Here is a 12,640-nt window from a genome sequence, read left to right on the forward strand (position 1 = left end):
TGTGCACAATGTAATCATCATGGCAATAACTCCACCATGGACAAGAAAATCATTCAACAGCCTTTTTTTTGCAATTTTTACGCCTGAAAAAAACTTACGGAAGTAGTTAAGTCGAAGTGGCGGGCAGTTAATTTGAGCCCTCTCGGGTGGCTCATACTTGTTCGTCTCCTCCCGAAATCCATGCATCCAAAAAGTCCCACAGCACACCGAACAAACAGATTAATGGTATAAGACCGACGTAATACAGAATTTCAAAGTTTCCCCCACTTATGTACGTTTTTTTTTGCTAGAGAAGCAACCTTGGATGCAAAATGTCAGGGAGAGTTTTCGAATATCGTTAGACACACCTGAAGAAAGTGCGAGTATCTCCCACCTCGGAGGTTTCATTTTCATTTCGAAAGTGCAAATTCAAGTCATCATTTTTAAGTAATTCCCCTGTCTTCGGCTTCCCCTATGATGACACCCCCCCCCTAGTGTGTTCGTAGAAATGCGCGGGCACAGAGCTAGGCCATTTGTGCCCCCAGTATTCTCCCACCCACAACCAAATCTGCTAATTTTGCGAAGCATACTAGAACGCATAGATATGGCGATTTAAGAACTTAACAAAAGGTAAAACTTGCCTAATTTCTACTAAAGTGTAATATATTCTTCAATTTACCAAGATTTAGGTTAAAAATGTTGCAAACCTTCCGCCTGATGCAGATTGGAGAGAGTATGTAAGATAGCGCTTGTTTCTTTTAGGTTAATTATTTGACTGAATATTAACCTGTGTAAGTAACGATACCTATCCTTACTCTTCGACATCCGAAAACTCTGTCAAATTGGTTGAGTAAATGGATAACTAAATATTAAATTTATCTCGGCGAACATTTTCCACCTTGCATGAGGAAAGCGTCTTGCCAAAACTCGAAAGCCTATATTAATTATCTCTCAACGGAGATAGTGTGGAGTTTCGAAGGCTCTGGTATTTCAAGGCGCAGTTCTAACCACTGTAGAGGGTCACAATTTAGGTTGCCTTGATCTACAAGGAAGGTTTGCACATGATCGCCTTTTTATTCCCGACGTTGAAATCGCAATGCTTTCCATCCCGTTTTCAGTTTTTTTTCCCGGGAATTACATAATTTACGACCGGTAAAGCTTTCCTTTCAGCTTGGAAGCTGTTAGGCCCATTGAATAAGATGCTGAAGTCGTCGCGTACAACCAAGAGGTTTTTCTGATAAATTTCCTTCAACCCTGGGATTTGTGTACCCGAATGAACGAGGAACAATTAGCAGAACAACTCTCTCTGTCTGCATTTGTGCTCTGTTGTGTGTGCGTGTATATATGCATGTATAATTGTATGGGTCTATTCATGTCTCATTCACACACGGGCTACCTAACCCACAAAATTCATCAGAAGAAAAGCTGATGAGTTTTGCCACAAAACGAAACTCAGTTTCGTGTTAGTGAACGACTCACTTTGGGGAGGTATTTGCAGACGTTTCAGCTTTACGTGTAGATGCATAAGGACCGGCTAGCTCAATCATTCCGCAGCGCTTTGTGTATTCGTTGAGATCAGCATTCTGGTGGTGACAACTTATTTCTAAGCCGGTCAAATTGGAAGAGAGTTACGAAATAGAAGTGTATAGGATCAGATGACCAACATAAGGCTCATTGAGACAAACCGATAGAATTCATTCTTTAAACATACAACGCAGAAATTCCATTACGAATTTTCGAGCCCGGTTTTTGTATAGGGAATCTCTTTACAGTACCAACATTCTATAAGTGGCTTAGAGGAAGAACATGAATCACCCGATGAATGGATTTTCCATCTGGAACGTCGTCACTCGGGGGGCCATTAAACACATGTGGCCGTGTGATGTGAATTCCGTGACTGAAGGATGAATGGTTCCAAGTCCTATGTATGGGTTGATGTGACTGCTGATCAGCCGTGACTGCTCATGGTCAAACTACCAACTGGGAGGTAACAGATTCCAAAATCTAGAGAAGTACACTGCTGGCGATCCCCAGTAAAGATGAAGGAGCTGTATGGGCTTTTTTGGTACCCACTCCTTTGTCGTCTGCTAACAACGTGCAGAGATACAAGGGCGACAGCCTGACTGGAGAAAAAAGTGTTATGCTCTTGATTTAGTTTTTACTGAATTTCCGGCAGGAACCCGTAGCGAATTCCGAGAAACGACTTAAGTAATCGTGATTTTTTGTTGACCGAACTGACTGGTTGAATTTTTGACATATTGAGCTTTGAAACCGTCTCGCTAGTAATACCTTTTTATCGAAATCAACAATTTTGATTTTGTAACCTCAAGAATGGTACCTAAAAAGCTTTCATTAGTTCCCGAAACGTTGTGAACAAACTTGAGAACAAAAATGAATATTGAGCTCGGTCGAATATTGGTTATGTCGGTAGGGCTAAAAGGGATTCCTTAAATGTCATTAGTACACAAAATTAAGGCACAGCTTACACTGCTGTTTCAAAGCATCGAAAAAATAAAGCGGAGAGAACATTTTTTCTGTACTCAACGGAAATGCAGGCAAATATAGGTACCTGGTTGCTTAAGCCCCCCTCCCCCCAACCGAAATGCAGCTCGCCGGTACAGACGAGGTACCAGCTTTCGGAAACAACTCATAGGGCCTAAACCTTTTAAAGGGGAACATTCAGGCAAAATCCTTAAACGTTTGCCCAATGTTGTCTCTATAAGATAGAGCGCACGCTGAATGATAAAGCTTGTCCTGTTTGCCTGGATTTTGTTATTCAAGACTGTCTTTGTAGTGCTGTAACACCATTCACTCAAACAATCTCATAAGAGACTATTTTGCAGATATCCGGTAACTGATCACAACAACAACCAAGGACGTTTAGTGTCCGTGACGCTTCTTGTCTTGATAGTAAGTAAGAAATTAAGTAAGTAAGAATAAGTGGGCTTAATTGGATTATTAACTGCTCCATATTTTGGTATGCACAGGAGCGCAAGGTATCATCGACAGAAATTTCACCCATACACAGTTGGTCAGTAACAGCCTTCTCCATTGGGCATCTCTTTTAACAGATCAATTAAATTAAACAAGTGCTGCCGTCTTAGGACCCCTCTGACACTGCAAGTTCACAGAAGTGCCAGCTTTTTTAGGGAAAAAACCTAACACCCAAATTGTGCGTTTTCCGGCCCCCCAGTGTCTTCATTGGATTGGCTATACTACCTTTCAATTATCAGAAAGAACCTCCGACACAATGCTTTCAGCGAATGCAGATAACTTTTATTACTGCTCTGAAATGTGTTCGTCGACAGCATCTAAAAGATTACTAGGTGTGTTGGTGTTCGTTTCAAACGTGTGAAGTTCGTTCAAGGTTTGATTCTCAGTCTCACTTTTGGTCCAAATGCAACGAGAGGAGCATACCCGCTTCAAGTGAAGTTAGTTGGCCATTGTTGTCAAATAATTGATCTTGTGTATCCACATCTTTCTATCTGGCATCTCGCACACCGCATCTTGTGCGAAAAATTTGAGGAAGTTTGCATGCACTTTCCAGGTTCACAAATGAATCTTTGTTGCTATTCTGGGCCCCCGTTCAGTCCATTATTCCCTGAACACGAATTTTAATCCTCATTTTTGCCTAGTAAACATCTCAGGCTGTCCGCCGGAAAGCTGGGATGATTACGTTATTCAGTTTAAAGTTATCGATTTCTTTTGCATAAGTTACTAGTGTCAAGCGTGTTTGATTATTGTATAGCTGGAATATAGTTGGGATGTATATTTAGAATATGGTTGGTTCTTACAGAATGCCGCATGTAATAAATGTGCACGTTTTGCTCCAGTAGAAAGATCGTAAATATATAGAGAGGGTAATAATCTGTTTGTAAATGATGTCAGTCATTTTTTCTGCTTCCCCATCGGAAGCTTCAAGCAACAACTATTCTGCCGAGAGAAAAACCGGTTGTTATCTTCGTTTATAGTCTCATGCAATTTAATTCTACATGATTGAAGGGGGCTGTATATGCTTTTCAGTTGACCGGACAAATTCCGTCATGACAAGATCAGCTTCTCCAATGCTAACGACACATCTTTAACTGCGTAGCCTTAAGCATGAAATTTCTCTCTGAGCTGAACTCGGAGCGATAGAAATGCCATATTTGAAAGCTTTTATACTCATACTCAAAGTAATTTGGCAATAAAATAACGTCTTTAGTAAAAAACTAAGCATTCCTTCATGGAGCTCCACAGGTTATAGCCTTGTTAGAATGCTCATTTACTTAAAACGCATCTCGATTCGGCGAACGTATCTCGATACCAGTCCACGCCACTTGACAGTGAGAAATTGTTTTTAATCGACTAGGTCTCGGTTGTGTCCCCGAAGTGCTTTCACCCAGGCAGTCCGATGCATTCAATGGTTTACATTAACTGAGTTATACTAATTGCCTATGAAGTCAATAACGAAGTTCTATCCAGCACTGACAACATTGACGATTGCACCGGAACAATATCTGCGTGCCTCATAATTTTGTTTGATATCCCCAACCAACAACTGATGCTTGCTGTCATCAAGCAACTGCAGTGGACTTTTGGCGGTGCTTCAAGGAACCAATGGAACTTTTGACTAAGAAACCGGATTGCTCTTTTGTCTTCGTGATCTCCGTGAAAACGTTGGCATAACTTACCATGTTCTTTGGTGTGGAACTTCTTACACGGGTCTGGTTTTTTTTTATTTCTGGCTGCTAGTTGCAGGCACACCGTGCTTTATCAAGTGACTGAATAGTAATCGTTAAAGAATGGATTTCCTAACTTAATTCAGAGAGTGATTTATTTATTCTGGCAATAGCTCACTAGTTCGTGTTAGTTATATTCCATTCTGTCCAACAGAACCTTAAACTGTCTTTCGTTTCTTCTCCGCCAAACACAGGCTGGTTCTCACTTTTTCCAATTTATCTTCATTTATCAGGTGCGGTGTCCCAGTTTCCAACTAGTTTAATCGGGTTGGTGACGACGAAAACGCATACACACGTGCTGCCTCATCGCTGGAACTTTGCGTGCTTTTGTGGTAGTCTGGGAATCAGGACACAACCGAAAACCGGCAGCGAGACAACATGCCATCCGCTTGTTTGAACGTGCTTGTCGGCGTCTGGTTGTTGGTTGCACTCCGAATCCGCACTAGCAAGCCACAGTTTGTCCAACTGGGACTGTGCGAAATGCATTGTCATTGTCCTTCAGGTGAGGCAGTGGTTGACTGCAATCGTCAGGACCGCTTACAGGGTGTTCCTACAAACCTACCTCGAGGTGTGAACAAGCTTTACATACAAGAAGGTAGTTTTCCTGCTCCGAGCATCCTAACTCGAGCAAACATGACTGGCCTGGAAAATTTGGAACATATGAGCATCATTTATTGTAATTTGCAAGCGATCGAGAGCAAGACCTTTTTGGGAATGACTAAGTTGAAGCATTTGGATTTGTCACGGAATGCCTTAAGACAACTGGACACATACACCTTCTTCGGACTTCAACTGATCAACCTTTACTTACAAGAACAGCATAACCTTACAGCTAGTCATGGTCTTCAGATTTCAGACGACGCATTTGATGGGCTAACGGCAGATCAAATCAATCTTAGAGGAAATAACTTATATTTTGTTCGTTACAGTATGTTCTCCAAAGTGAACAATCTGCATAGACTCATTCTGTCAGACAACCGTATTACCCATTTGGACGAAGGATTTTCCAAGCATTTCAACGGCCAAACTTATTTGCTTGATTTGACTGCCAACCCATTGGAGTGTGTATGCAACCTAGCATGGATTGCTGCTTTGAGCGAGGAGTGGGCCAACAGTTTGCCTGGACTAAACATGACTTGTGTGTACCGCCATAGTTCTAGTGGCGCGAAAACCCTGTTGGAGCTACGTCGTCTGAGCGTAGATCACCTATGTCCGAGTTCCAGAATACAACATATCGAGGTAAGCGTCACCGACGCTGCAAGTCGTGTGATACTGGACTGCACTGCGGTCGCCATTCCGCGCACACTACATTCCAGCGTTGTAAAACCGGGCCGATTAGCTACTGCGACGCTGCTCAGCAATACACCTCCAGAGGTTGCTTGGCAGTATGTCGAGAGTGGTCATCTCAGAGAGATTAGGCGTCTGCCAAGTGAAGCACAACCCACTCTTGACCCTTCCACTGAAAATCAAACCTTCCCGTCTTCCACCGTACGACTTAATGTAACGTTGAGTAATGAGGCACGTCAGTATAAGTGTACGACACGGAACACTGTCCAAGATCCCCAAGAAGTGGTCGTTACAGTTCGGGGACCACTTCCAAGATCATCTACGCATGAAGAAGATGCCGCCGAATTTCGGGATACTACAGCACCGATCAAATCAGAGTTCATATTTCAGGGCAAATCACCCATCTCTGTACCTCCGAAGCCAAAGGGGTCAAGTATGAGAGAAGATTTGTTGTTCACAGAACCACATTATCTACTTCAGCCTCAATTTTCCCTTGTACAAATGGCTCTTGCTGTCGGAGGCACATTTTTGGCTACACTCATTCTTCTGTTCATCGGTGCTCGATGTCTAAGCGCTTTGCGCCCACATACCATATTCCGTCTGTCATCTAGTGCCAGTTCCATCAATGCTACTGACGCTAAAGTTGTCTACCAGCCAGGCACAATGTCGCGTGCAGAAATCATGAGAACAGAAAAAACGCAATGCTCTTCAACACAAAATGGGTCAGATTTGGCGTATAAAGACAATGGGCAGACGTCAGCGCAGCATCCATATCCACAATTAATTTTCACTGGAATTGATTCCCGCAACGCGATATCCCCTCAATTTACTCACCTTTCCAACCTCCCCAATCATTATTTACAATCTTCTGTTCATCCTTCTGCTCAGACTTCATCCAGTTCCGGTACGGATGAAATCCCCTCCAGCCTAGCTCACCTGGTATCAACCCCTTTAATTCGTCCAAGCACATCACTGCATCCAATGATTCATTCAGACGTCACTGTGTCCCCTTGCTTAACAAACTTGCGACCTGTTCATACTCAGCTGGCTTACTGGCCGGTTTCCGCTACAGCAACAGCCCCACCCGGATCACCGTATTCCATCGCTGGCAGTCATGAGTATGATGTGCCCCGAGTGATGGACCTACCATCGTGGACCAACGCCGTCGGTACGTTGAGCCGATCAAACCTAATCAACGCAAGCGATGTTGGTTGTGACTTTCGCTCTAACAAAGGTGTCACACTGCTATAACATCCAAAATCTTTTGCCCAATTTCGACAATTTTGTTATCTTTTTCTACTAAACTATGCTTCTGCCCAGTTGGCCATGACCACTTCTAGTCAATGTGGCAGGTAAATAAAGAAAACATATCATTCAGTCTTTCCGGTTCGTTACACAATTTATCATGTGATCAAGCACAGAATTTTGCTTCCAAATGAAGTCTGTTGAATTTTACCCCATATTCAAATCGAAAATTTCATTACAAATCCACGAAACGTGGATACATCCGGGCATGGTACAACTATTCGCGTATCGACTCGCGGTGATGTAAAGTACGTACAACTCCCTGTTTTCCCACGCATACAACGGAATACCGCTGTTCTGACATTACATACTCATTTGTTCCTCGTGATAGGCAGGCAACCATTCATCTCGTCTCCATCTTCACCACTGCGACCGGGTGATCAAAAACAGACACGGACAAATACACGTACCGCTTCATACATACGGAAAAGAGTTATTGGCTTCCAAGTACAGCTGTACATAATCCCCTTTTCGGTTATCTTCACTGCTGATTTTCACTTGTTCTCTCTTCCACCGTTCTTCATTTTTGAGCTGCTGATTCATTCAGTAGAACTTATTGAGTACCCTTAATAAAACACAGTGCACCTTGTTCGACTTCTAATGAAACTATATTTTGCGGCTTCGCTAAATTCCATTAAGTTAAGATCGTGTGTAAAACCACTGTCGCCTGATAAATTTGCTGTCCAAGAACATGATCAGAAAGCCTCGGAACAGAATGCAATCGGTATTTTGACACACTGAAAAATTCAGGTGGAGGTTCATTGATGCTCGCTTTGTTTCATTGATCACCATCGTGTGAGCGGAATGGAGGAAGATCATGACTAACTACAGGTTGCCACAGGGAATTTCGGCTCATAAGCGATAAGGCCACCAGTCTACTCCAAACGGACACCGTTGGATTAGTACTTCTTTTCTGTTTGAGCAGGGGTGTTAAAAGTGACTTTCTATTACAGACCAAGCTGAATAACGCCTAACACTAGCTGATCATATGCGTATTCCCCGGATGTCATATGTATGTGGTACGGGCTACCGGAACCCCTTTCCGTTCGTTATAGATATCAATGATTCATTGTGTCCACGGTCCTGACCTACTGGAACTGGCAATTATTGTCCACCAGCTGATGCTGATGGCATCAGAACTACCACCTGCCATTCACCGGCTGGTCTTAATTCATCTGGTTTAGGCTGGATATAGAGGGTTTAGGTAGGTGCGCATGCAGCTGGCCCAAACTGCATTTGACATTATTCATTAAGCGCTACGACCATAAATGTAGTTCAGTGAGACAGGCCAATTCCGAAATTCACTGTTCAAGGGGTATTCTGAATCCTTTGCTTAGCCAATTAAAAGGTAAACCCCATAGCCCTTCTTTAGGTCTATCGCCTTTATCACAGGCAAACATCAGATACCATTTAAAATATCTTTTTCAAACAATTTTTTAAACAAGTCTCTGCTTAGTACCACCGTGCACACAACCTCTAATTGGATGGGGGCTCCAACCTTATCAGCCACGTAGATATTGTGAAGTTTCATTTTTATAAATTCGTCGAACACGAAGCTACTATGGCTGTACTCCCCAGTTGTTAGTCACAAATAAGCATTCTAAGGGAAAAACTATTTCGAACCATCACAACAAATTGAACCCGTTGGTTACTCTCCTCATTGTGAACTGGCTCAACCCAGTGTATGATGCAAACTGGCAAGCTACGCGTATTATCTGCGTCGTTTTACACTAGTATTTTCCAGAAGACACGCAAATATGCCCAGTTGCAAACTAATATGGTTTTAAGGGATTCCAAACTGAATTTTAGTTGAATCGCTCATTCAGTTGAAGCGTATCATAGATGGGAGATCCAGCTGGGGCACTCGCTCCCATCAACACCAACATAATTTTAAAACCCATGTATTTCGCCAGTTGCAAACAACTTAGTGATCGCTTAGAGCTTAAGTTTAACAGCAACTCGGGGATCGCGTCTACCCAATGAGTCTCAAGTTGGAAGAAATCGGTCACTGGCTGTCGAAGTGACTTCAGTCACCTTTCGAGCAGCGTCGTCCATCAAGTGAACATGTCCTGCCTTCTTCATGTACAGCGGTGCAGTGGCATAGTTGACATCCTGACAGGCTTCTAGGAGAATGAATTAAAATAAGCGGAATTCCCTAAAACAGATTACTAATGAAGGCGTCGATGTACTTATTCATTTTCCCAAGGAATACCTGGTCATATGTGAATGAATACATTTGCAACGTAACGAAAGAAAGAGGAAAAACTAGACCAACGAATAGATATGTGCACATGTTTATTAATTTGCTACGTGATGTTCGTGATACCCAGCTGAGCAACGCAAGCGGTGACAGAACATGAGAACATGGCCAGCTGGACGAATAAATAAATTAAATTAATAAATAAATAAATTAAATAAATAAATAAATAAATAGATAGATGGATGAAAGCTGTGTATACATTTGCATGACTCATTAAACGAATGGCTGAACAAATGATGGAAAGGAAAGAATCAGTGCATAAATAAATGTATGAGTAGCTCTTAATTTGTTTCATTTGCTGCCTATATTTTATATCATCTTGAGTTTTACCTCAAAAATAGTGTAAATGCTTTTGCGTAGTATCAGTTTTCTAATTCTACGGCGTTGGGATGGGTATACTATTTTTGGTAAAAGATGGAATCAACTCTGTCTGAAACACCGGTCCCAAATCCAGTGGCCTAAATGTGATACTAGACAACCTGATTATACGACCATTTGAGTCCAGCTAATCAATAGCCAGTTCACTCAACACAAAATCTTATAAGTTTACAGTGAACTTGCCAACAATATTCATTGTATAGATGTGGTTTTATTTCACTCGGGGATGTGTGCTATTCTCTTATTGGCTCATTAAAATGAATTAGCTTGTGCAACCAGTCGTTTGACTGCAGCTGTAACACACATAGTGATCGACATGTTCACCTTTTACAAATGAACTGGTTTTTTTGCTCAGCCTAACATCAGGAGTAGAATTTCCCTGGGGAGACATTTCCTCTTCACAACCCACATGAGCTGCTCGTCCTGCAGACGTGACGCAGAGAATATAGAGAACATTCAGGTTTACCTCGCTTTCCACCCACAGTCCACTCATGGTGATGAATGATTTGCAGCCGAGTCATTTCGGTTACCCAGTAAAAGAGGTTTTCCAATTATTCTTTGAACTCGTAACAACAAAACCCAACCGAAGTAGCAAAAAACATCACCGTGTTCATCAGACAACCAAAAGTGGTGTCGCGGGTTCTTTGCGCCTTCAACTTCGGTCCTCATCTCTTGATCATCAATTTGTATAATCAAGAAGTCGAGCGGTTTTTGATGACAACCCAGCTGTAGAAGAAAATTAAGGTTGCATTCTTTATTCACAGTTCTACTTCAATAAAGCTTATGTTTTAACGGTTATCGTATCCAATAATTCGATGAATCTAGCCAAATCAATAAGAGCGAGGTTTATTCATGCGACTCCTCTGTTCGGAAATTTGTGTTCAAGTCCTTGCAGGGTAATCAGTCGGGTGAGTATAATCACATGTTGATAATGTAAGGATGTTTGAAAAATCTAAGTGGAGATACCCACACGGACATCTTATTATATTTTCTCCAAGATGCTGGGCGTTATTCACAAGCTGGAGGGCCTTACTTGGTTTTAATGTCATGGCCAACTGTGTGGATTCGCCAAGACATGCTTTACTCCTCTAATAGGGAAAATTTGTCATGCATCGCAGTGCTTTCTGCTCAATCCATCTACATCACTGCGGAAGTACATTGTGGAAGACAGCCTCACTCCCCATATTTGACCATCAGTCCATGAAACCTCATGCGGAAACAAATTTATTATAATCAGGTAACAGACTATGATAAATGAAAAGCAATTGTAACTTCAACGTTATCTGTGGACTTCCTGAGTTTGTCATCGGGTAGTTACAACTCTCTTAATATTTTACCAAATCAATTGGTATCCTACTGTACGTCCAATAAGTTTGATGCCTGTTCCTCACAGCGACAACAGCTTAGGCCTCTCCTATGATATTTGTGCAAATTGTTCACGATGGAGATTTAGAGCATAAAACGACTGCGTCAAGATACAAAAATACACCGCTGCTTCTAGAGTTAGCTATGGTGGAAACAAGATCAGTTACTATTGAACATTGTTATCGACCCGATTTCGTGCATCAACCTATCTGTGGATCGTATTGAATCAGTTAGTGTACTTAAACAATCAGACTTCAAAATAATAAAATGGCATGACAAAATCCTGTTGACTTAATCCTCAACTCGCTTTGGTTTAACGTGTTCACGAAGTATTTACCAATAAATGGTTTGTCAACTTCTCCACAGTTTTTCTGTTGCCCTGTAAATGAAATGAAATGAAATCACAGAATTTGGACAAACTGGTGAGTAGAACGATTTCATTAACAAGTCAAGTTAGTCGAGGCAACGGAAATTTCCATACACAAAGTGTGCACTTTTGGCGGACGAATACGTCACTAAGTTACGAGATTGAAATATTGTATTGTATTGTATTGTATTGTTATTGTATTGTATTGTATTGTATTGTATTGTATTGTATTGTATTGTATTGTATTGTATTGTATTGTATTGTATTGTATTGTATTGTATTGTATTGTATTGTATTGTATTGTATTGTATTGTATTGTATTGTATTGTATTGTATTGTATTGTATTGTATTGTATTGTATTGTATTGTATTGTATTGTATTGTATTGTATTGTATTGTATTGTATTGTATTGTATTGTATTGTATTGTATTGTATTGTATTGTATTGTATTGTATTGTATTGTATTGTATTGTATTGTATTGTATTGTATTGTATTGTATTGTATTGTATTGTATTGTATTGTATTGTATTGTATTGTATTGTATTGTATTGTATTGTATTGTATTGTATTGTATTGTATTGTATTGTATTGTATTGTATTGTATTGTATTGTATTGTATTGTATTGTATTGTATTGTATTGTATTGTATTGTATTGTATTGTATTGTATTGTATTGTATTGTATTGTATTGTATTGTATTGTATTGTATTGTATTGTATTGTATTGTATTGTATTGTATTGTATTGTATTGTATTGTATTGTATTGTATTGTATTGTATTGTATTGTATTGTATTGTATTGTATTGTATTGTATTGTATTGTATTGTATTGTATTGTATTGTATTGTATTGTATTGTATTGTATTGTATTGTATTGTATTGTATTGTATTGTATTGTATTGTATTGTATTGTATTGTATTGTATTGTATTGTATTGTATTGTATTGTATTGTATTGTATTGTATTGTATTGTATTG

General features: G+C 40.5%; 1 protein-coding gene across 1 annotated transcript in view; it reads left to right on the forward strand.

The window, feature by feature from the left end:
• Positions 1–7,238, forward strand: part of T265_01114 (hypothetical protein) — a gene marked incomplete at both ends in the record, with an annotated part of 56,437 nt that extends 49,199 nt beyond the window's left edge. The window contains one exon of the mRNA XM_009165075.1: positions 5,079–7,238. Within this exon, the coding sequence (XP_009163339.1) occupies positions 5,079–7,238 (2,160 nt within the window). The remainder of the gene's footprint in view (positions 1–5,078) is intronic.
• Positions 7,239–12,640: the final 5,402 nt, after the last annotated feature.

The sequence above is a fragment of the Opisthorchis viverrini genome (assembly GCF_000715545.1).
Source record: "Opisthorchis viverrini unplaced genomic scaffold opera_v5_12, whole genome shotgun sequence".
NCBI classification, from domain to species: domain Eukaryota; kingdom Metazoa; phylum Platyhelminthes; class Trematoda; order Opisthorchiida; family Opisthorchiidae; genus Opisthorchis; species Opisthorchis viverrini.